At 38.2% G+C, this 25683-nt stretch overlaps 1 protein-coding gene across 4 annotated transcripts in view; it reads left to right on the top strand.

The window, feature by feature from the left end:
* Positions 1 to 25683, top strand: part of LARGE1 (LARGE xylosyl- and glucuronyltransferase 1) — a 577873-nt gene that overhangs the window by 477306 nt on the left and 74884 nt on the right. For all 4 annotated transcript variants that reach the window (XM_074271517.1, XM_074271515.1, XM_074271516.1 and 1 more), the window contains 2 exons: positions 15608 to 15720; positions 19546 to 19671. In XM_074271517.1, the coding sequence (XP_074127618.1) occupies positions 15608 to 15720; positions 19546 to 19671 (239 nt within the window). The remainder of the gene's footprint in view (positions 1 to 15607; positions 15721 to 19545; positions 19672 to 25683) is intronic.

Raw genomic sequence — 25683 nt, 5'->3', positions numbered from 1 at the left:
CATTCTTCATACTCAACAAGGAATGATGACATTACAATATTGGGGTCAAGGTAATGGGTATTCAACTGTGGTTGATCAGTCCAATATGTGCTTGGAAGGCTCCACCACAGATCGGACACAAGTAGTCCATTTGAGCATTTGGGATGGAGGAGTCTCTTAATTTGTATATCTTGAATTTTCTTTGAGCTACTTTAATTCTGCTTTCGTTGACATGGGCACAGCATGTTGGATAGGCCCGTGCCAGTGTCTCCCATGTCTCACAATTGATACTGAAATTCTTCAGATAGACCTTCAGAAGAGTGTCCTTGTGTCATTTCTTCTGACCTCCATGTGAGTGATTGCTTTTTGTGAATTCTTTGTAAAATAGTCTTTTAGGAAAGCATACTGATGGACATTTGGAACAATGTGACCAGCACATTGGACTTGTGCTCTGTGCATTAGAATTTGAATTCTTGGTAGTTCTGCTCAAGAAGAACTCATTTACAAGAAATAGCAAGGCAGGGTAGTTTGGCTGGATTGTAGTGAGCACAAAGAAAGATAATTAGAGTCTTTCCCATCCAGGGAAAACATGGAAAGAGCTGAGAAGGAAGGCAATAGTGGCAAATGAGCCTGAGACTGGTTCTAAGAAGGACTTAGCTTCTATTCACATTATTTCTGCATGATTTTCATTCTGGCTGCCAGGGAAGTAAGGTCTTCTGCTTTTAAAGTTCACTGAGGTCTTTAGTTTAACCTTTCCCACTCTCCTTGTTATATAAGAATTGTTCTTCTCTTAGCCTGCTGAGAAGATTTCCAATGAGACCAATGGGGAAGGAAATGCAGGGCCTCGGAGCTCCATTTTTAAAGGGTTTGAGGGACCCTTTGAACTCCTCTCTAGGGTAACCTTCAAAAACTATGCAAAGTCAAAGAAGGTTGAGGGGAGCTAGGGGCATCTGTTTTCTTTCCCTACTTGGTCGCTTTTGAAAAAAGAGAATGGGGATGGAGGAAAGCAAAACACAAATGATAGAAACTTCTCATTTGTGTGATCAAAAGCAAATCCCTTGTAGAATCGGCAGGAGATTTTAAATTAAGTGGTTTTAATAAACTCACCTTTTATGGGGCCATAGATGAAAGAGAAATCTGGGAGCCTCCAAAGAGCAAGGAGTTTGGCTTGGAGGATCATTTTCACAGACAACAACATTTCCCTGATCCTTTCCCTTTGTTTCTTCAAACTGGATGCTCTGGCATCATCCTCATGATAGGATTGATAGGATCGAGAACTGAAAGTTGGTGCAGTATAGGGGATAGGGCTTCAGAGTTCAAATGTTAGGAAAATCTGGGCTTCAGTTACAACTAAGATTCTTGATAACTGGTTAAATTAATTTGTGCCTCAATTCCTTCATCTATAAAGTGAGGTTAGATTTAATATCCTTTATTGGTCCTTTCCAGCCCTAAAATCTATGATCCTGTCAACTAACATTTCAGAAGACCCTTTAAATAGAAATATTCTATAATTTAATGGACAGAGTTTTGGATATAGAGTGAGTTTGAATCTTGTGTTAGACATCTATTGTCTGTATAATTCTGGATGAGTCACCTAACTTCCCCCAAATTTATTTTCCTCCATTTCCTCAACTTCACAGGATTATCATAAAGATAAATTCTATATGAAGAGATTCACAGCTTACAATGTTAGCTAAGATTATTGTTGTTATCATCATCATTATTGTGAGTGTCATTACTATTGAGTAGTGTTAGGTGTTTCTTTAAAGGGTCTTTTGGATAAATGGGATGAAGGGAACTTGACTTTGGTGCTGAGCCACAGAGATCACATCTAAGGTCACTGGCACTTGAAGAAATTCAGTTAGATTGGACATTCACAAGTTCTGGTTACTTGATTTACCACTGGCTTGCTCTAAGATCTAGTTAGAGGAATTCAAATCGCCAATCTTCCCCGACCTCAACATGTGGCCTACCCCGTGGTTTTCTGAAATCTCTCCTCCCTGGATGATAGAACCTTTCCCTCCTCCTGACTTACCCACCAGCTGCTAAGTTCTTCCTAATGACTCCATTTGGGAAAAGAGAGCATGGAACTCTCATCTAAAAATGAAACTTTCACCACTGGACCAGATGTTCATGGCAGAGCCCTTTGATTTTTTTTTAATTCTCATTTGGCTCTTTGCTCTCATTCTGACAGCCAAAGGTGAAACCTTCCAACTACTCCATTCTAGTCTCTTTCTCTTTATATCCCATGTCAAATTTAAATCAAAATTTCCTTAAGAGAAGAGAAGGCCTCCTGAGAAACTGAGAGTACCTTAGACATCAAATGGTTAGAGAATTTTAGAATCTCAGAATTGGAAGAAGTCTCAGAAAGTATCAAATCCACCTATTTCTGACCAACAATTCTGGATCATACCTGTTAAGCGGTCCTCCAGACTCTGCTTAAAGTTACCCTTTGAAAGGGAATCTACTATTATCCCAAACAGCCCACTTCCACTTGTGCTGTCTTTAAATGTTAAAAAAGGGTTTTTTTTTTACATAAAGAATTATTTTGATGCCTTTCAGTTATCAAAAATTAAGATAATAATCCAGAGCCTAAAACTACCTCAGAGACAATTTAATCCCACCCTCTTATTTTAGAGAGGAGCTAACTGAAGACCAGGGAGAAGTATCTTGTCCAAGATCACTCTAGGTAGTTGGGAGCAGGGGGAGGGCGTGATCTCTGATTTTATGTCACCAGATCCAATGTTCTTTACTTTTATTTTATTTATTTTTATTATCATTAATTATTATAATTTATATTAGTATATTACATATTATATTAAGTATAATTAATAAAATAATACTTATTATTTATATTTAATGATGATGATGATTATAGCAATAATAGAGTATCTAATTCAATTGTTTTCTCTTCTATGAAGCCTTCTCTGACTGAACTCCCTACCCTCAACAAAAAGTGGTCTTTCTCTACAAAATTATCTTATGACTTTATTTTTACTTAGCTTGTATTTATAGGATTTTATTTCATCATAAATTTTATTCATTATTATTAGTAGTGATACCCATAATAACATGGCTGGTAATTATATAGTGCTTAACAAATATTATCTCACTTTATTCTCACCACAATCCAAATGGTCAGTCCTGTTATTATCTCCATTTTGTAGATGGGGAAATTGAGGCACAAAGTGTCTCAGAGACAGGATTTAAGTTCAGATCTTCCTGATTCTAACATTCCATCCACTATACCACCCATCTTCATCTGTTCACTTCTGTCGTTCTTAGTTTATGCTCAGAGGTCAAGCAGAACACATTTTTGTTTTGATTGTTTCATTTCTCCCTTCTTAAACATGACAGCTTTTTCCACACTTGAAATAGCTCTTATACCACTTGGACAAGTTGGCATGAAATTTCATCAGTTAACTCTCAGAGCGAATACAACATCTTTATCTTATCAAAGTGGAAACTGAGGCTTAGAGAGTCTCCATGGCTTTTCCGGAGGTCACCCTCCATTCAACATGTCAGACCTAGAACGCACATTTGCTGTACCCAGGCTCCCAATTGGCTCATTGCTTCCTACTCCAGCTCCCCTGCTAAGCAGCATCCTAATCTGACTTGGACCACGTATTCCACAGCTGAATTTCAGCTCTTTCAGGTTGAAAGGGTCCAATTTAAGATGCAGCCATTTTCATTAGTGTAACTAGTGTTCACTTGGAAATCTGGTTCCTTACTTTGCATGCATGCCCATAATTCTCATTCCTTCTAGTGGGAATTATGCAAGTTCACTGAGGGATAATTAGGCACCTTAATGAGGAAATGTATAGTTTCTGTAACTGTTATTTATTAAGCTTTTATACAGTACTTTATATTTTCAAAGCACTTTGCAAGCATTAATTAGTTAATCCCCCAGCACGGTGGGAGGGAGGTCAATAAATAGTAATGGTTATGGGAGTTACAGAGATGGGTTTTTTCAGCTGCTCCACAACCTGGGTGCAAAACAAAAAATTAAGAAAAAAAAAAACAAAACAAACAGAAACGGACATGGGAACAGGAGGAAGTCTTGTTGATAAACTGGTTTGGATGCCATTGGATTTAAGAGCATAAATAGGCTTTAGAGACTGCCTCAAATAATAATTTATGTTTATAATTTTACATCTGTTCCTTGTTGTTTTTTCCCCTTTCTCTCCCAGTGTATCACTTAGCAGCCACTTGGAATAACCCCAAGGGAGCTCATAATCTCTGGTTCTGACACCATCATCTCAAGGCTAGAAAAAGACTGTTAAAAAATAAGGAGCTCTAACAGTCAGCACATTCCATTTATATTGGCAACAGATTTTTCTAAACTGTTAATTTCATCTATGACTTATGGAATTTATGACAGAAGGGGACCTTGGAAACTATCTTAATGCGAAGATTCTAAGTCTTGTATTTTGTTGATCAGGGACCCAAAAGCAACAAAGGGGATGGATGGCCCAGTCACACAGCTGGTAAATGAGGGAGAGAAGTGGACCCCAGGTCTTCTGGTTTCAAATCTGGTGTCTGTGTTGAGAGAACCAACCAATCAATAAACATTTATTAAGTACCTACTGGGTGCCAACCACTGTGCTGAGCAATGAGGATACAAAAGCATTAGTTTGTTTTCAATAGATCACAGTCACTTTTGAGCCAGCCTCTACTCTGGAATTGAATTCTGCCTCATAACAATGAAAAAGAATTGCATAATAACTATCGGTGGAATGAGCTCTTCTGAAAAAGTCTGCATCCTTCTTCCCTGGTAGTCTCCCTCCTCTCAGAAGAGAGGAGGGACAGCTATTTCGGTTTCATTATTTATTCTCTGAGACAGCATCTGATTTCTCAGTCACTTAAAACTCAGCTCCCTCTCTTACATCTTGATCATGTTGTTGGAGTTAGCAAGTTTATTTGTCTTCTCGTTTTTCTCCTGCAGGGGTCTGCCCTCTGCATTGGTTCACACAAATCACAGAATCCTAAATACAGAGCTGGAAAAGCCCTGTGGTCCAACCTCCTCTTTTTCCTAGAAGGAGAAACTGATGCCCAGAAATATGAAGTGACTTTATAGGATCCGAAATTTAGAGCTGGAAGTGACCTTAGAAACGAAGTCTAGTTCCTATATTTCTTGATAAATACACCTTTTTCCATGGCATTCATATTTTAAGAAAAATAGCACAGAGATGGAGGAAATGATGATTAATGGTCGTACCTGGATTCAAGTCCTGTCTCTGGCACATAACTGACTAAAGGACTCTGGTAAATCAATTAATAGTTCAGTGTTCTGGGAAGCTTTCCAAGACTGCAAAATATAAAAGTTTGCTGCTTGCCTCGGTGTAAGAATTTTCCACACTGAGAGATACCCTACTGATTTCAGAGTGGTAAAATCAGAGGTGTGCACAAAATCAAAGCAACGACAATAAAATTCACATTAGCACAGAGTCTCAAAATTATAAGAGACCATCTAGTTACTTTCATTTGTACCTGCATAGAAATCTCCCTAACTGACAACATCTCCGAGAAGTGGTTGTTCAGCCTACTTCAAAAATGCCAGTGAAAAGAAACTCCATGACTCCTCAAAGCAACAAGTGCCATTATTGGTCAGTTCTAATTATTGGGAAAGATTCCATTCCTCCAAATCCACCTTACTCCCCAAATACATTGACCCGGGGTCTGCTGTCTTGGAATCTTGTGCCTAGTTTTGTTTACTGGGGTCAAGTAGAAAGTCCAATTTTTATTAAAGATTTATATCACACTAATGCTCTACAAAACATTCTGCTCATGAAGACCCTACTATATCATTCAGACAGTTCAGTTTAGAATTAGGAGATCTGACCTCCAACTTCTGTCTTTTATAACTCTGGATAAGCCTCTATGCCTTAACTTCCCTATTTGTAATATGAAGGGGTGGCTCCCAATCTCACTTTCAGTTCTAAATCTATTCTCATATAATCCTTTGAATTAAGAGGAAGCATGAAACGGCGGTGTCCTTCTTCACTAGGGTGTCACTGATGCTGGAGAAAAGAAACTGGGCTTGGATTATATGGTAGTCTTGCTTCCCATGTTGTAACCAATTTTCTCGTCGACAGAATTAGAATAATAACACTTGACCTACTATCTCACAAGGATCTTGTGAAGGCTATAAGTGTTTACAAACTGTAACTGCTATATAAACGTGAGTTATTTTCATTAATATTCCCCAAATTCATTCTTCTGTATTGCCTATATTTAGGATACATCTGTATTTAATTATAGATTTATGAGCAAAGAAAAATGTTTTCATACCTACCAGTCAACTCTTCCCATAAGTGAGCATAACCTCTGTTTGTTTTTATTCTTTGTAAGAGATGGGTCATTACCCCTTCTGTGGTTTGCTGTCAAAATGCAGCAAAAAAGACTCGCCATCTGATAGAAATTCATAGGGGATAGTCCTGGTATTTTGCAGAATCTGGTGCAGTGGGAGGAGGAACTCTACCTTCTCTTGACCTTCAGTCCAAGGCAGGACATCATGAAATTGTTAAAAGAGCAACGTGTGCAAAGGCAAAGTCCAGCCTCCAAGTAGGCTCCTGGAACTGGGTTTAGGGCACTGCCTGCTCAACAAGTATCAGGTAATACCCCCTTATCTGGGTAGACACAATCCATGAGCTCCACTTGGCTTACCAGAGGGCGATTCCGAGAATTAATTGACTTTGCCTTCTCTTTCCCTTCTGCTTTTCATATATTTTTTTGTGCTAGAGAAAGGAGATGACTTAGTATTCTCCAGACATGCCTCAGACTTTCCCATCTCTCTGCCTTTATGATGTAAACTCTCTACCTGATCTGTTTTCCTTTCTCTGCTTCTTGGGTACATCTTCTACTTAAATCATATCCATTCTTTAAGGCCCAGTACAAAGTCATCTCTTCTCTGATTGGCTTCCCTACCCTCCTCACTCAGAAGTGATTTTTCTCCGTGGAATTCTCCTTCTTCCTCTCTCTAGCACTTAAAATATTTGATTTATCATTTCAGATGGATGCAGTTCAATTCCCATGCTAGACTATTGAAGGCAAAGACCATTGGTTTTGTACTGTATAAAGAAATGTCTTCTAAAAATGAGGATAGTATAAATGTGGGATATTTTCTTAAGTCTATTAACAAACATTTAGTAAATGTTACCTTTGTGCTGGAACTAAGATAGTAAGACAGAAGTGAAACATTTCCCACCCTCAAAGAGCTTAAATTCTAACAAAAAGGAGCAAATGAGGAGGGAGAGGGGGGGAGAGAAAAGAGGAGGAGGAGAGAGCGAGGGAGAGGGAGAGGAAGAGAGAAAGAGGAAGGAAGGAAGGAAGGAAGGAAGGAAGGAAGGAAGGAAGGAAGGAAGGAAGGAAGGAAGGAAGGAAGGAAGGAAGGAAGGAAGGAAGGAAGGAAGGAAGGAAGGAAGGAAGGAAAGAAGAGAGGGAAGGAGGAAGAGATAAAGAAAGAAAGAAAGAGAGAGAGGGAGGAAGGGAGGAAGGAAGAAAAAGAAAGAAAGAAAGAAAGAAAGAAAGAAAGAAAGAAAGAAAGAAAGAAAGAAAGAAAGAAAGAAAGAAAGAAAGAAAGAAAGAAAGAAAGAAAGAAAGAAAGAAAGAAAGAAAGAAAGAAAGAAAGAAAGGAAGGAAGGAAGGAAGGAAGGAAGGAAGGAAGGAAGGAAGGAAGAAAGGAAGGAAGGAAGGAAGGAAGGAAGGAAGGAAGGAAGGAAGGAAGGAAGGAAGGAAGGAAGGAAGGAAGGAAGGAAGGAAGAAAAAAGAAAGAAGGAAGAAAGGAAGGAAAAGGAAGGAAGGAAGGAAAAGAAAGGAAAGAAGGAAGAAAGAGGAAGGAAGGAAGGAAGGAAAAAAGAAAGGAAGGAAGGAAGGAAGGAAGGAAGGAAGGAAGGAAGGAAGGAAGGAAAGAAAGAAAGAGAAAGAAAGAAAGAAAGAAAGAAAGAAAGAAAGAAAGAAAGAAAGAAAGAAAGAAAGAAAGAAAAAAGGAAAGAAAGAAGGAAATAAAGAAAGTTAATTCATAATTATCCTAATTTTTGAGAATTAATTGACTTTGGGATCTCTCATTCTCTCCTTTACCTCTCTACGCATCCTTTCTAGTGTCTCCAACCCTCCCCCTCCTACACCATGCTTTTGTCATATTTTCTTGTGACCTAGACTATAATAAGTGAGAAATGAAAAATAAATCAAGTTGCCTGTCTTTCTCTCCTTCATGCTGCTGCAGAATTCTGCCCAGCTGGGAGTTTTCTATGACTTTGTCCAGTCTTCTTTCCAGAGGGCTCAAGCAATGAGATTTTCATGGTTTCTCTTGCAAAGCTGCCCTGTAGTCTGATACTTCTCAGACATGAGTCTGTTTCTTCATCTTTTTTTTTTTTTTTTTATCATCCCAGGATCAGTAGCCCCAGGAGCCTCGTAGTGCACATAGTAGGTGCTTGATTGATTAACTGATTCCTTTTTCCCATAATGCCATCAGGATATTTCTACCATGTGGCATTTATATAGCCCTAATATATGCAAAGCACTTCATATTTATATCATTGAAACTTCAAAATATTGCTGACGGACTACAGGCATTATTATTCCCAGATTACATGGGAGGAAACTGAATGTAAGAAAGCTTAAATCACTTGTCCTGACTCACTTATCTGTTAGAGGTCAGAAATGAATCTAGGTCTTCTTTAGACCAAAGTTGATACTCTCCACTATGCTGTGCTTGCCCCTTACATCATAGGGAATTTTGCTAGATGTAATCAAATAATTCTTCTTTTCCATTTTTGTTTCTAACCCACAAAATGTTTTCTAATATACTTTGGGCAGGCCACCTAACCTTCTCCTCTCACCTGGACCACAATCCCGATCAGGTTGCCCATCTGACCTGCACCCATGATGCTTGACTGCTTGAGACATGAATGCTCCTCCAAGGAAAGGCATGACCAACTGACCTCCTGACATTCCTTCTAGAACTTTCATTTTAATTACAAAATAGTTAGAACTGTTTTTCACAATGTCTCACTCTTCTAAAATACTACTAGGAGAGGCATACAACTAGGAGATCCCAGGTTAATTGCCATCTTTTACTATTAATTTGCTGGGCGACCTTGACAAAGAGCTTGAACTCTCTGGACAACATTTTCTTCTCTAAACCTGATGGTTTAAAACAGTGGTCCTCAAACTTTTTAAATAGAGGGCCAGTTCACTGTCCCTCAGACTGTGGGAGCGCCAAACTATAGTAAAAACAAAACCTCACACTCTGTCTCCATTTGCCACAACCGGTGGGCCGTATAAACATCCTCAGCAGGCCGCATCTGGCCCGAGGGCCATAGTTTGAGAACTCCTGGTTTAAAACATAAGATTCTGTGTAGCTGGTCCTGTGGTTTAATCACTGACAGGTTCTTCCTCCATCTGGAACTCTTGGCTGCACCATTTACTAAATGAATGGCATTGGACAAATAGCTTTCTGGTTCTCTCTCTCTCTCTCTCTCTCTCTCTCTCTCTCTCTCTCTCTCTCTCTCTCTCTCTCTCTCTCTCTCTCTCTCTCTCTCTCTTTCCTCCCTTTCTTCCCTTCTCTCTATTTCTCTGACTTCAGCTTTCTAACTGACAAGTGGGTTGTGACAAAAAAAAAATAATATTTATATGTTTCTTTATTGGGGGAGGGAGAGGGATGTTATTTTGTATTAACATGGAAAGACCTCTGCCATTGAAATTCAAGATCCTGCCTTTGTCATTTTTATTCTTGATAATTCTGTACCAGTCTTGAGATTCATTCTCTGAACCTCTATTTCTTCATCTCTAAGACAAAGGGATTAGAATAGGACGTATCTAAGGCCTTTCTTGCTCTAATTGAATGAACGAGTACTTCCTGTGTGCCAATCAATGGGCTAAGCACTGGTAATACAGAAACTTAATCAACTGTGACATGTGAGTCAGGAAGGCCTAGAGTCAGGAAGATCTGGGTTCAAGTCCAGTCCTAGACACTCCTTAATTGTCTCACCCAAAGCATGCCATTTATGTGCTATTGCCTCAGTTTCTTCAACTGTAAAGTGAAAGCATAACATCATCTACCTTTTCAATGAGATGATGTTCATGAAATCTGCCTCCTGACTTTCCGTGAACGAGATACTCCATCCCTTGGCTCAGGCATTGTCTCTGGCTGTCCCTCATCCCTCAAATGCTCTCCCTCTTGCACTCTTAATTATTGACTTTCTGGGCTTCCTTCAAGTTCTAATTAAAGTTCCATTTTTATGGGCAGTCTTGTTTAATTTCAGTGCCTTCCCTCTGTTGATGATTTCCTATTTATTCTTTATATTGCTTACTTTGTATGTGTTTATTTGCATGTTTTCTCCCCAGTTGGGTTGTAAGCTCCTTGAGGACAGGAACAGTGTCTTGCCTTTTTTTTTTAATTATCCCCAACACAGTACTTGACACATAGTGCTTAATAATGTTTATTCCTTCCTTTCCCTGTGAATGCATCTATGGTTTGATCACTGTGAAGAATTCCCAATGTGGAAATCCCCTTTCCTGCTATAAATCTGTAAAGGCATCTGCTATGTAATTTATAGTCTTAGCAGATTGCCTGGGGCAATATGAGACTAAATTATTTGTCCAGACTTTAGAGTATTGCCAAAAACAGGCCTTAAACCTAGGTCTTCCTGACACTTAGGCCATATCTCTATGTATGATACTATATTTTCATGTCTCATAAATGTGATATAGATATAAAATATATTATAGTGTATGACTAAAATAATCATCTAAATGAGTAAAACTAATGACTAAATTAATCTATGAAGCTGTGCTCCTCACAATATGGCCCTACCACCCTTTTTAAATAAGATTAATTAAACTGGAGAGGGAGACACCCAGATAGACATGGAGAAAGAGACACACAGTGAGATAGAGTGAGAAAGAGAGACAGACTGATAGAGACAGAAACAGAGAAGGGACAGAGAGACAGAGAGAGACAGTTGACATACAAAGAGACAGATTGATACACATACACACAGAAAGAGAGAGACAGACAGAGAGAGAGAGAAACAGAGAGAGAGAGATCATAGCTTTGCAAAAAAAAAAAAAAATCACTGCTCAAGGCTAGAGACAGGCAGATTACAATTCCATTTGAGAACTGGATTCTCCCTAAGTAATGTATTGGTCCTCACGTAGCATGTAAACAAATGATGTGAGCAGGGGAGGGATGGACAGAGATGGTCAACAAAGAAGAGATTTTTGTTATTGTTGTTGTTATAATTGAACTGGCTGCATTCTTGATCAGTTTGGAAACCTGGATCTTTTCAGGCATGTGGAATTCTCTGGTCCTAGAGCCCAGGAACAGTCCTGGGGGAAAAGCACTGGATTTAGAGTCAGAATTCAAATCTTAATTCTACCCTCATTTCAAATTGTGTAAGTCACTAATCTTAGCTGGCACTTAGTTGCCTCATCGGGGAAAAGGAAACTGATTGAACAAATAGTAATACCAAAAAGTCAGCTAGGTTCTATGTAGGTAGAGGACTAGGTTTAGCATCAGGATAATTTGAGTTCAAATCCCATCTCAGGCACTTATTGGCTACATATCCCAAAGCTAGTCATCTAATGACATTCTGCCTCAGTTAACTCAACTTTAAGTAGAAAGAAAAATGGCACTTATCTCACAGGATTCTTGTGAGGATCAGATCCCATAGTTGAAGCTTATTCAGAAGACTGAAACCACGGAGATCACCCTTAAACATTAGAGTTTAAAAAGACATTGGTCCATTTGTCATATTCAGGGAATCCAGTTGGAAATCTCTGTCCTTGTGTGGGAAACCAAGGTTGTACCATAGAACACCAGGAGTCAAGGAATTATGGGTTCAAATCCAACCTCAGACAACTTACTAGCTGTGTAATTCTTGGGAAATCACGTAACTTCTGTTTACCTCAATTTCCTCATCTATAAAATGGAGATAATAGCCCCACCTGAATGAGGAACAAATAGGATGATAATTTTATAGTACTTAATACAGTGTCTGACATCCAGAATACAATATGGAAATATTAGCTATTATTGTTGCTACTTTACCCTGTTTACCTCAGTTTCCTCATCTGTAAAATGGGAATAATAATAGTAGCACTTATCTCCCAGAGTTAAGGTGAAGATCAAGGAAGGTAATAATTATAAAGTGCTTAGCAGAGTGCCTAACATATAGGAAAATTATAGAAATGGTGGCAGTGGTGATTTTCGTTGTTGTTGTTGATTATTTTTGTTTCTGGATGTCATATTTGAGAAAGGATATTGATGTTCCAAGAAGTTAGCAGAGAAACTTAAGAATCCTGAGGGCTCTGTGAGTTTTGACTTTGGGAACTAGTTAGCCTCAAGAAGAAAAGACATTAGTCGAGTGAAAAGAATGGGATGTGATAGCTACATTTATATTTTTTCAAAAAGAATCTAACTTGCTTTTTCTTGGCTTCAGACCAGGACTAGGAACAATAGGTGAAAATAGCCAAGGGGAAAATGCTCGATTGGTCTAAGGAACAATCTCCTTAAAATCGGTACAGTACAAAAATGGAATGTGTTGCTTCCATTTAAAGGGAAGTTGAAGAGGAGAGAGCTGAAGGTTGAAAGGGAATCAGAAAAAATTTGGAACAATCACTGGGCAAAGAATTTGATGAGCAAGAAAGATTGCCAAGCAGCGGTGGAAGCCCAGCAGGAGTCAAACGTTTGGAATTTGCTTTAGACCCAATCAACTAAATTGAGTGGCTTCCTTTCCCAGCAGTTCTCAGTGGCCTGAGCCTGGGAGTAGGAGCAGAAGAAGAAGCCATGCTGAGTAGTTGCCAGCACTGTGGAGAAGTGAGAAAGGTGTGACAAAAGGACAAGCTGGAAAAGGGTTTTAGGTTTTAGAGACATCAAGGAATTGTATCAAGAGTACTGGATTTGGCTTCACGAGACCAGCCTTCCGATTCTTGCTTTATATTATTAACTAATTAAATTGTGTGACTTTGGCCCAGGTGTTTACCCCCACTGTTCCTCAGTTTCCTCATCATTAAAATTAGAGGGTTGGACCAGATGTGCCCAGAGTTCCCTTGCAATTCTAAATCTGGGATGTTTTGAACACATTTGAATCAGTAGATAATGATTCAAGGCAAAAAGTAAGGTAGAGAGCAAAGCAGATGTGTGTTAAGGGGGAAAAAAGGAATCAGAACTTCCCAACCCACCAGTGTGGCCCAAATCAGATTAAAATATAAATGAAAAATATTTAACAAAATCAATAAAAACAAGGTGATAATATGAAAATGAAGTTTTCTAAGTTAATATGCAATCCTCAGGGATCTGTAGTTTAGTGGCCCCATTTTCTATTTGACATCAGTGACATAAGGGTTGGACTTTAGAGTGACTGCAAACTCCCATTTCTGATTATGGTAGGCCTATTTTCCAGTTATATCGGGACTGAAGACTTAGTAGAATCAGTATCAGGATGATAGATTTACAGTAGAAATGACCTTCCTGATTCAAATATGTTATTTTTATAGAAAAAGAAATTAAGGATCTAGGAAGTCCATATTTTCCTAGGTAACAAATGACTGAACTAGGATTTGAAGCCAGGTCTTTTAAATTTAAATCCAGCACAAACTCAATTAAGAGGCTATAGTTAAAGGATTCTACAGGAGCAATGATGAAGGTCTCATTTGAACTCAATCATGAAGGATGAACAGAATTTGAACAGAAAGAGAAATGACATCATTCTTGGCAAGGGATTGACATGAGTCAAGAAAAAGGAGAAGGAAAATACAATAAATAACCCAAGGATAGTAAATAAATTAACTGGAGGTTGTGTAAAAAACTAATGAGAAAATATTTGAAAGGCAGTATGAAGCAAGATTCTAAAGAATCTTGAATGTCAAAATAGTGACATTGGGCTTCTTCTGGTAGTTTGGGCAAGGAAAGATTATTGTGGAACTTTTCTAAGCAAGAAAAGGACAATATGAAAGAGATTACTTTGGAAATCTGATAGCATGTGCAGAATGGATTAGAGAAGGGAAAATACTGAGTTTAGGATTAACAAAGTAGGTAATATAAATCATAAAGAAATGCTTCTATGGGACTCAGTTTCCCCATCTGTAATAGAAAGGGATTGCACCAGATGCCTGCTATCTCTGATCCCCCTGATCAGTAACAACCATAGTCTCTCCTCTGCTTAGTTAGCATCTATTACTAGCCTTGACATCAATTCTCAGCTCAGCCTCCAGAGACTTCTGGATCTGGTATTGACCTTTGTAGTGCTTTCTTCCCCAAATCAACAATTCTATCTTTTTTTAGGGGGTGGGATATATATCCCTCCCTCCGTAAAAATGGAAACTTCTATCCAAACTAGTGAGAATTCATTTTATAGAAAGATTTAATGAAACCCTCTTAGGAGTGTTTTACTGGAATCCATTTAAGTGAATCTGTTGAAAATGAATTATATCACTGCATTTCTCTGGTGAGCTAACTTTGCCATTATGCTCCCTTTTCTTCCACCCCCCACAAGGCAATTAATCCAAGAATAAGGCATTTCAACATAATATTTTATTCAACCAGTTATTCCCCCCATCCTCCATCTCCTTCCTTTACTAGACGTTCCATTCCTTTCATAAATGGGCATGGGTACTTTTACCACAAAGCAGTGAGACTAATTTATGCAATGGATTTATAAGGAGAATATTGAGTCAGCTGAAACTTCAGTAATACATGTAGAGTGTTCTAACCTAGAGGAAGGAAGGAAAGGGTCAGTAAGCCTTGGGTCACTTTGGATGGAATGGAGGATAAGTAGAGAGTGATTATGGGAAAGATAAAATAGGGTTGCAATAGCTTGTCCAGAGTTTTGAATCCACAGCAGGGGAATTTAAGAGTTACTTTGGAGGCTCGAGGAAGCCATCTGAACAGGTTTTTCCTATGAAACCAAAAACCATCCTCTTTAGATTTCTTTTAGTGTTTTTGTTTTTTTGTTTTTTTTTGGTTTTTTTGGTATCCAAATCATTTGGCACTCTGGAGAGCACCTAGAGCAGGGCAGCAAGCGGGTAAGAGAATAGGTAGGAAGATAAGCCGCCGCTCCAGTGGTCTTCAAGATGTTGAAGAGGGAAGCATCCCCTCAGGAAGACTAGCTCAGCCAATGATGTTTTTAAGCACTAGGATTCGGAGTCAAGAAGATGAGTTCAAATCCTGCCTCTAGAACTTCATGCCTCCATGGGAAAAAATTATGAAAATCATTAGAACCCTTCAAAGCTCTGTTTCTTCATTTGTGAAAGGGACTAATAATAGCACTTGTATCACTAAGCTCTAGTGTTGAGTTGAATTTACAATGTTTTATACATCTTAAAGCATTTCATAAACACTATTATTACTGTTACTATTATTGTTTAGTAGGCACTAAGTAAATATTTTCTGAATGACTGATTGTTAAAGTTGGGGTAGGACCATTTAACTAGCTTCCTCACAGAACTATTGTGAGGAAGGCCTATTACAAAGACTAAAGTATCTTATAGTGTTTAGTGAGATGCCTGATTTACAGTTAGTGCTTAATAAATGCCCTTTACTTGTTGGCTCCATGGATAGGCTTGAGATATTGTCAGCCTAACTCCCATTGATTTCTATGCATTTCTCTTCCCCACTCTTTTACAGGGGTGATCCTGTTGCTTCTGGATAAGCTACGGAAGATGAAATGGGAGCAGATGTGGAGGCTGACTGCAGAGAGGGAGCTGATGAGCATGCTTTCGACCTCATTGGCTGACCAGGTGAGAGTAGACCAATTACTGGCAATGAACACCAAGGGTATTCTAATGTTTTGCTTTGAAGACTGAATTCAAGGACAAATAGGAACTAAGATTTAGAATTGGAAGGCATGTTTAGGTTATGAAGACTAAAGCAGGGCAACTAGGATAGAGTACCTGCCTTGAAAGTGAGAAGACCTGAATTTAAATATGGCTTCAGATACTTGACCACTACCTGAATGATCCCAGGCAAGTCACTTTAACCCTGATTGCCTATGGCAGGGGTTTTCACACAACGCCAGTGGGCCAGATGCGGCCTGCTGAGGATGTGTATTCAGCCCTCTGGGTTATGGCAAATGGGCTGAGGGGCGAAGACAATGTGTGAGCTTTTGTTTTTACTATAGTCCGGCCCTCCAACAGTCTGAGGGATGGTGAACTGGCCCCCATTTAAAAAGTTTGAGGACCACTGTCCTATGGAAAGGAGAAGGAAAGATTAGGGCATCAAATTTGGAAACAAAGAACCTTAGTTAGAATCCCTTCTTTACCACATATGACCCATATGACCTGGGCATAATAGTCACTCTCAGACTCAGTTTCCACATCTATAAAATGAAAGAGTTAGAGGGAACCCCAAGAGCCACATCATCTAGACATCTCATTTTATACTGAGACAAAGACAGGTAAAGTGGGGTATTACAGACTAGATGGCTTCTGAACTTTCTCCTACCTCTAAATCAAGATCCTAAAGTTCTATGAATATATCTTTTTTAAAAATCTGACCATCTGTTTTCCTTTTACATATTTTATTTTTAATTACATACAAAACCATTATAATGTTTACAATTTAAATTTTTTTATAAAACTGAAACAGTTTTAATTCATTTTTTATAATTCTGAGTTCTCTTTATTTCTTTCTCCTCATTGAGAAAGCATTCAATTTGAAAAAGGTTATACATGTGCAATCAAGCAAAACACATTCCCATATTAGTCATGTTGTGAAAGAAAACACAGAGATGAATAAGGATAAGAAGAATAAAGAAGGTTTTTAAAAAGTATGCTTTGATCTGCATGACTATTTAGGTATTTGCCTGAGACAAAAAGATATCTGAAACTTTCTTCTTACCATCCCCTTGGTTTTGATCTTCCAAGGGTCTTGAACCACATAAAAGTGGTATTAGATTTATGCTGTCGAGCTGCAGAAAGCAGAAGATTAGAAAATTAATGGAAATGTCATAAAGCCAGATCTCAGTTTAATATTAGGAAAATTGAATAATTACATCTGTCCCCAACTGGAATGGTTTGGCTGGAGCACTAGAGAGGTTCCCCCCTCTTTGAAGGTCTCTAAACTGAAATACATGAAGATTGGGGAGGAAAGGTATGTTAAAGAGGATATTAGTTAGGCTGTGGATTGGATTGGTGGACATTTAGTTTGCTTCCAACTCTGAAACCACCAGGCTACCCAGAACAACCAAGATCACAGCCCTTTTACACCTTACTTATACCATTCTGTAGTTGAAGACATTCTTCCCTCAGTGGATAACAATGAGTCTGCCTGACCTCAGTAAGAAGGGTACCCAGCCAACAGGTACATATATCAATTCATGGATCCATACCCAAATATTTAATTTCTCTGGTTCTCAATTTATCTATAAAATGAAGGGGCTGGACCAGATGACTTCCATCTCTAGGTCTATGAACTTTAGGAAATGTTCATTTGTTGATATTTGTAAGTTCACAATAACATATTATTGATATACATATTACATAAATTATGTTAAATGTATTGTAATTATAATTTACAATTATAATTAAACATAACTGTTAATAATGTACATGTTAAAAATTAAATTGGGGGTGAGGATTGAGAAACCATTCATAGTCATCATGTTTAGTTGAATCCTAATGACTTGACTTTGTCTTGGAAACCCAGTAATTTGGACCTTCAGGTTAGAAATGGAAAGTTTCTTCATTCATCTAAGACTCTGGAGGCATATAATTCACCTTCTGGTGCCGCCTGTTAGGATTTATGTAATGAGTTTGGCCATATGCTTGTGTCTCAGGGAAAAGTCCCAAAGGGTTAAAACTTTCCTTGTTATGTCTGAACTCAGTCACTAAATGGGAAATGTGTGCTCCCAGCAACCTGTCCTCATGGAAAACTTAGTATATCTATCACAAAACTCCCCAAAAGATCCAGGAATTTCTGCAGAGACTAGATCTGCACTTTGTCAGAGCAGTTGGGTGAGGGGACCAACTTTTCCTAATCCCATCTCTTCAGTGGACTGGGTTCTCCATGTGAAGCCCAACCAATGGCCCGGAGGGAAAACAAGGTATCCCATGCCACGTGATACTTTGCCTTATAAAGAGAACCTCAAAGTAAACCTATCTTTTTTCCTAATTAATTAAACTATAAACTTATAAGTTTCAAGCCTTCTCTGAGCCATTCTTATTTCTTTAATGACCCACCAGTCATCATTTATTAAATGCTTACCATGTTTTAGGCACTCTATTAGGGACTAAGAATATAAAGACAAAGAACAGAATGATTCCCTATCCTTTGGAAGCTTAGATTGGAATGGGATACAAGAATTCCATGCAAAATTATATACCAAATAAGAGCTTTCAAGCCCATTTCCCAAGATGAAAGGGGAGCTCAGTAACTGATTAAGGCCACTTTTTTCTTCATTTAGCATTATTATATTCCTGGTTCTCAAATATCCTCATAAGGACAGAGTCTCAGAATTAGTTTTGTCATTATCATCATGATCTTTGCCTAGTAATGGAAGATTGACTCTCAACCAATGAGGATGTATGGAGATCACCTGTAATGTATAAGGTATCAGTATGCTCTTATATACACCATGGACATCAAACATAGCCTTGGGAAGGCTTCCCAGGGGTTAATGTCCCAGAGGAGAGACATAGATACAAACTCAAAGATATGTCCACAGGGAAAATACTTCAGTGTAACTAAACTCTTCCTCAAATCCTCAAAACCCAGCGTATGTTTTCTAAAAACCAGAGAAATGACAAGATTTCAAAAAAAAAAAAAAAAAAGGAGCAAAACTGTGCTTCTCTTCTTCCCTAAACCCACCACTATATTTTACTCCTTTGCAGCTCAGCTGGAGCCCATTAGATGCTGCTCCGTATAACAGGCTGACAGACTTATATCTCCCTGGTACCACTGTCTCTCTGCTACTACTGCAGAAACAGGCAAGAGAAGTGAGAAGTGAGAGGGAATATAGCATAGTAGAGAGGACACAGTACTTCAAGTCAAGATTGGGCTTCAGGGCTACCATAGACATTTACTGGGTTAGTCATTAAACTTCTCTGTGCCTCAGTTTCTCAGTTGTCAAATTGGAATGGCTTCTAAAATCCTGAGAGCGCTGATCCCAAGATTTCACTTAATCACTTGAGTCTTTATTTCCTTATCTAGAAAATGAAGGTACTGAACTAGAGGGTGACCTGTAAAGTCACTTGACATCTATGAGCCATAAATTGTAAGCTCTTTAATGGCAGAGACTAATTTTTTTTCTATCCTTTCTTTATATCCTTAGCATGTAGCACAGTGCCTTTTACATAGTAGGTGCTTAATCCACACTTATCCACTCAATTTTCTCATATATAAAATAGATGAATTAGACTGGATGGATCCAATTTGATGATCCTGATTTGACCCCTGGGGACCTCAGTTATCTTTCTGAAAGAAGCAGGGCTTGGATTTGATGGCTTGTATTGTCTCTATTAATTCTAAATCTGTAATTGAAAGTCTATTCTGGGGAGGCACAGTGAGGAGATGGCTAAAATAATGGGCTGGACTTGACTGATTGTTGGCCTGGTTTTGTTTTCTAGGATATTTTCAACGCGGTCATCAAGCAAAATCCATTTCTGGTGTACCAGCTCCCCTGCTTCTGGAACGTCCAGCTGTCTGACCATACTCGTTCTGAACAGTGTTATCGGGATGTGTCTGATCTAAAGGTAGGGTAACTGTGGGCCATGATGGCAAAGTCTCCTTCTCTTCCTCCCTTAAACATTTCCCTGCAAGTAAAATAAAAGGTTCTCTAGTGAGAAAGCAAAGGAAGATGAAGGAGGCCTTCAGAGGGGATGAATAGACATTCATCTGTGCAGCCAAAAGAGACAAATCTGCTTTTCTTGCATTGTTTATTTTTCCTTTGTCATTCAGGAATTTTGATACCCTCCATCATCCCTTTGTAGCCTATGAAAACTAGGACTGCAAGGTCTTTTTTCCAACAGTTCTCTGACAAGTCCCTGTTCATTCTTCTCTTGGGGTCCCCTAGAAATGATGTGAACACACACAGAAATCTACTACTTACTAAGGAAGAGCATCATTACAAAGGTATCATATAATTCAAACTGGAAAATTAGATAGACAAATGGATAGCTAGACAGATAGACAAATGATAGATTATGAATAGATAGATGAATAGGTTGATACATAGATAATAGATGGATAGATAGGTAAATATGAACATAGATTAATTAATGATGGATAGATATTTGTAGAGGAGTGATAGAGACAAATATGTAGACATCTAGATAAATATAGCTATAAATAAGCTGGATTTAAACTCGGTTCTTTGTAATACTAAGTCCAGAAAGACAGACAGGATGATAGGAAGAGGGGAAGAAAAGAGAATGGTAGGGGCAGAGGAGGGGCAGGAGAGAAAGACAGAAAGAAAGAGAAAGAGATAATAGAGATATACTGAGGAAAGGAAAGAGAGAATGAGGGTAAGGAGAGAGTGAGAGTAAGAGAGAAGTAGGAGGAGAAAGATTAGAAGGACAAAAAGAATAAGAAAAGAGAGAAAATGATGATGATGATGAAGAAAAAGGAGAAAAAGAAAAGGAGGAGAAGAAGAAGAATTAGAAGAAAGAGGAGGAGGAGACAAATAACAACAAAGAGGAAAAGAGGGGACATATTAGCCACCATCTCTCTGATCTTTAGTCTTCTATTAAATGAAGGATTGGGACTAGATGACTAATGTCCCTATGACCCACTGATTTTTATGTGACTATAGAGCTAGGAGAGAGACCAATAAGCCAGACCTCCACAGGCCAATGGAGGTTGTCACTTCACCCAAGCCACTAAGGTAGTAAATGGAAGAACTAGGGTTCAAACTTCACATTCAATGTTCTCTCTCACCACACCATCTGCCTCTCTTATGTCTCATGAGTGCCCTTAGGCTGGAAAGCTGAATGTCCTGCCCCCAAGCCCCACACAATATCAGCTTTTAGAACTCCCTCTACTTCCTACCAAGGGTTCAGAATCATTTGGCAAGCATCCAAGAGGGCCCCTGCAGACAAAATTCATTAGCCTTAGCAATTAAGTGAGAAAATGAGGAGAGGGCAAAGGGAGATGTGAAAAGGGCATATGATATCTCCTGGCAACAAGGTCTCTGGGGTTTATCCCCTTGGATTTTATGATGATTCTAACCCCTCTTACAGTATTATAAAAACCCTGTAATTCTGTCAGCACCTCTGACCCACTGACAGTGTCTCTGCAGGTTGTATGCAGATGGGTTGATAGAAATCTCATCAAAGTGACCAAAATTAAAGGAGCAAAAGGTGCCTGATTCACATCCAGGCTCTCAGAAGGAAGAATTGGTATACCAGGAACATCAACCAGGAGTCTGGTGGTAAAAGTTTAACAATCAGCTCTCCTAAAAGACAGGCCATACTTTTAAGTTTAGTTGGCATAATTGATATTTCTTCCATCACTTTCTTAAGTCTAAACAATCAAAGTAAATAAATCATATTCTGATTTGTTGTGTTTGCTTATTTGTAAAGTGTAAATGCTCACACTGCAAATTTAACAATCAAGTGATTGCCAGTTTAAGCTGGTTCAATCATATGCTTGACTGGAACCTAACCAAGAGTGAGTGGAAAGAAATAAGAGATTTTAGAAACAGATATAAAAAGAACTTGGAAATAGAGAGTTAAAGGACTTAGTAGCATTATAAGAACTCAAAGAAAGAAAAACTCTGGATTTTGAGTCAAAATTCTTGAATTCAAATCTCACACCTGCCTCTGGGTAAACTATGTCCCTCCCCCCGCCCTTCCTAAGTCTCCATTCCCTATTTTGTAAAAGGAGAGGGTTGGACTAGTTATTTTTTAGTTTATTATTTTTTATTTTTCAAGTAATAAACTTTTTAAATTAATCTGTTCTTCCCACCATCCCTTCCTTTGCCACTGAGCAAATTTTAAAAAGCAAAATAAAAACAAACCCTGACTTAATACAGAAATGCATAATTGGGCAAAATAAGTTTCTATATTAGTTATATTCATTAATGTAAGGCCTTTTCTGCTTCTTAAATTCATACTCTTTTTCACGATTTAGCATTCCATTCACCAGAAGTCAGCAGTCTTTTGAAGTATTTGTTTTATTTGTGTGTCGATGTCTGTATCTGTATGTGTGTCTGTGTCTATGTCTGTGTCTATGTCTGTATAACATGGCCATCTTTGTTTTCGTTGTTCTCTCAGTTCTGCTCTCTTTGCTCCTCATTAATTCACAGAGTTCTTCCTAGTTTCCTCTGAGATAAGGGCTGGATAACTGCTTAGACACTTTTCCATCTCCATATCTGGGATCCTATAACCTTATTTTATTTATTAGGACTGTTCTATATCATGCAAATGAGTACAAAACTCATTGGAGAAACTACTTTCACTGGGATTCTTACTGAGGCAAGAAAACAGAGCACTCGGCATTCAAAAGAACTTGGGAGATTTTAACAGAAAAATAGACTTGAGGAAAACATGATAGCTTTTTCTGGGTACACTAAGGGTAGTCATGTGAAAGAGGAATTTAGCTCATGTCATTTGACCCAGAAGGACAAACCAGAAGCAATGGATGAGAATTGTGAAGTAGACAATTTCAACTTGAGGTAAGGAAAAATTTCTCAGTAATTAAAACTGTCTCATAATGGAATGATCTGTCTAGGACTTAAAGCAAGAGATCATTAGTCTAGTGTATCAGGACTTTATTTTGTGTGTGGATTAAAAGGGAATAGCTAGGTATCAAAGTGGTTAGAGCACCTGGCCTAGAATCTGGAAGATCTGACCTCAAATCTGGCTTCAGACACTTACTAGCTGTGTCACCTTGGATTAATGACTTAGCCATTGTCACTAAGAATTAGACAAGACTGAAAATGATAAACAACTAATGTAATCTTTGTCAACTCAACCCTATATGCCTCAATTTCCTCATCTATAAAATGAGTCAAAAAAAGAAATAGCAAATCACTCAAGCATCTCTGCCAATAAAACCTCAAAATGGTCACAGAGAATCAGACACAACTGACATTACTGAACAGCAATAATAGATTACGTGGACTCTGAAGACCATTCCAACCTTAAAATTATGTAATTCTCTGAAAAATAAAGCTGCAGTCCATATGAAAATTGCTATATTCTCTTATGGCCAGTTGATGGTGTCTCCATAAAAGGAACACCATTGCTTAAGTTTGGAAATTTTTTGAAGATACCAATATTTTGATAACTTCTGAGGAAGATGAGGAAACAGGTAGTCTGTCACAGCCAACTGGATTGCAATGAAAAATGAAGCAAGAAATCCACTGGAGAATGGGTCGTGAGAGTGATGAATTGAAAATTTGATTTGGGGAATATTAGGAAAGACTTGAAGTGGATCGTGGTTCTAGTTGAAGAGATCAAAAATCTAGCCTGACTTCCCAGATGTACTTTTATTTACCTTGGGTCTAATAAAAAACACATTTCTTTAAGCCCCAGGAGTCTATGACTTCAATTTGTTTCATCTTTGATGTCCTTAGGAGAATTCTGAGGATTTCATCAACTCAATGCCCAAGGCTGTGACCAGTCAACTTGAAGAAAGTTCATGTTTTTTGACCACTCTCTAATTCTAGTCACTCAGTCAATGGTCAACAAGCACCTACCATATCCAGGGCATAGTGCTAAGTGCTGGAAATCTAGTAAGAAGCATTCTCAGAGCAGAGTTCTCAAGCCCTTGTGCAAATAGAATTTAAAGCTTTTGATTTTGGACAGCATTAAAGAGAGGTGTCCAGAATGAGGAGAAAATAGCAAGCATGTTTTAAGCACCTACTATGTGCCAAGTACTATGTAAACACTTTACATATTAATTCTGAATGATGGAGGGAAATTATGGCTAATGACATACTAACTATAACTAATTATTATATAATTTTATAATCATGATATAACTATTATATTTTATAATTATATATTATAATATAGTAGAGCTGATCATACAATTATGGCTAATTGTTATTAGCTAATTATGCTGCCATCCTCTTTGTGATCCAAAAACATGTAGAGTATTGCATTCAGTGCCATGAGCCATGTTTCAGGAAGGGATTGACAAATTAGGGCACTACTAAGCAAATGACAACCAGGATAATAAAGGGTGTCAAATTCATGACATTTAAGGACTCATTCCAGTAATTGGACACATTTGCCCTGGAAAAAAAAGGCATGGGAGTTCATAACATCTATCTCTAGGCATCTAAAGGATGGTCTTGTGAAAGAAAAAAAAGTGCTAGACTTGTTTTAATTGGCCCTAAGGATGGAAGTAGGAGTAATGAACTGGTTTTCAGAGATATAGAATTGAGTTTGATATAAAAAGAAAAAAAATCACTGAAAATACAAAACACTATTTTCCTAGCTGCACCAAAGTAGGATGACAACTTAAAGAGGGCATTCTTATTTGTGATTTGAGTTTGACTAAGCGATTTATTAGCATTTCTTCCAACTGAGAATCCTGCTGTCTCTATCCTTTACTTATGGTTCCTTTTAAAAGTCTTAGAATCTAACTTTCCATTGTTGTCCTCTGATCTGTCTCTCCTCACTAGGCAATTCCTTTAGTCCTTTGCTCACAATTTCTGAATGAGAAAGTCATGATGGAGTTGATTGGGTTTTATACCACAAAATATCAGTCATTGTAGAACAACTCCCTAAATAATACATAAGATAGAGAAGCAAATGGGCAAGCAGAACTAGTCAACTCTATACTAAACAATGTTGTGCTTATAACTTTGTTTTTGTTCATCATTTTCGTTAAGTCTGACTCTTCATGACTCCATTTGGGGTTTTATTGGCAAAGAGTTGGTGCAATTTTTCTTTTTTTTTTTTTTTTCTTTTTCTTTTGTGGAAGCAATTGGGTTTAAGTGACTTGTCCAGGGTCACAGAGCCAGGAAGTGTTAAGTGTCTGAGGTCAGATTTGAACTCAGGTCCTCTATCCATTGCACCAACTAACTATCTGCCCCTGCAATTTTTATTTCTTTCTCCAGTTTTTTACACATGAGGGAACTGAGGCAAAAAAGACTAAGCAACTTGTCTAGGATTATACTAGTTGTTGTTCATCATTTTTCAGTTGTGCCTCATCCTTCATGACCCATTTGGTCTGTTGGCAAAAATACTGAAGTGGTTTATCATTTCCTTCCCCGGGTCATTTTACAGATGATGAAACTGAGGCAAGAAGGGTTAATTGACTAGTCCAGCTTCACACAGCTATTGAGTGTCTGAGACCAGATTTGAACTCAGGTAGATGAGTATTTCTAACTTTAGGCCAGACTCTCTGGGCACGATGATGCCAAAAATTATTAGCAAATTAGATATGAAATTATAACTTCTCCTCTTCCCCCTCCTACCATTTCTAATAATCCTTCCTATCATTATTTCTTTGGTGCTTTTCCTGCTTTCAGCTTTGTTCCCCCCTTTGTTATTATAACCAAAAAATGTTCATTTTTCCTGCATCTTTGCCAAGATCCCTTTACATTTATCTTTTTTGTTTGTTTGTTTTATTTACCTCTTCCAGCCTTGGGGTGGGTCAGGGAGGGAAGAAGGTCCTCTTCTGTCACTTACTGTATTGAGCCATGGTAGCATAGTGATTAAAGCATTCAGTTAGAAGTAAGAATCAACTTCAAATTTTTACTCTTCTTTGTACTCTGTGTGACCTTCTCTTGTCTGAATCTTGGTCTCCTC

The sequence above is a fragment of the Sminthopsis crassicaudata genome, chromosome 5 (genome assembly GCF_048593235.1).
Source record: "Sminthopsis crassicaudata isolate SCR6 chromosome 5, ASM4859323v1, whole genome shotgun sequence".
Classification (NCBI taxonomy): Eukaryota; Metazoa; Chordata; class Mammalia; order Dasyuromorphia; family Dasyuridae; genus Sminthopsis; species Sminthopsis crassicaudata.
This window is presented reverse-complemented; position numbering and strand designations above follow the sequence as displayed.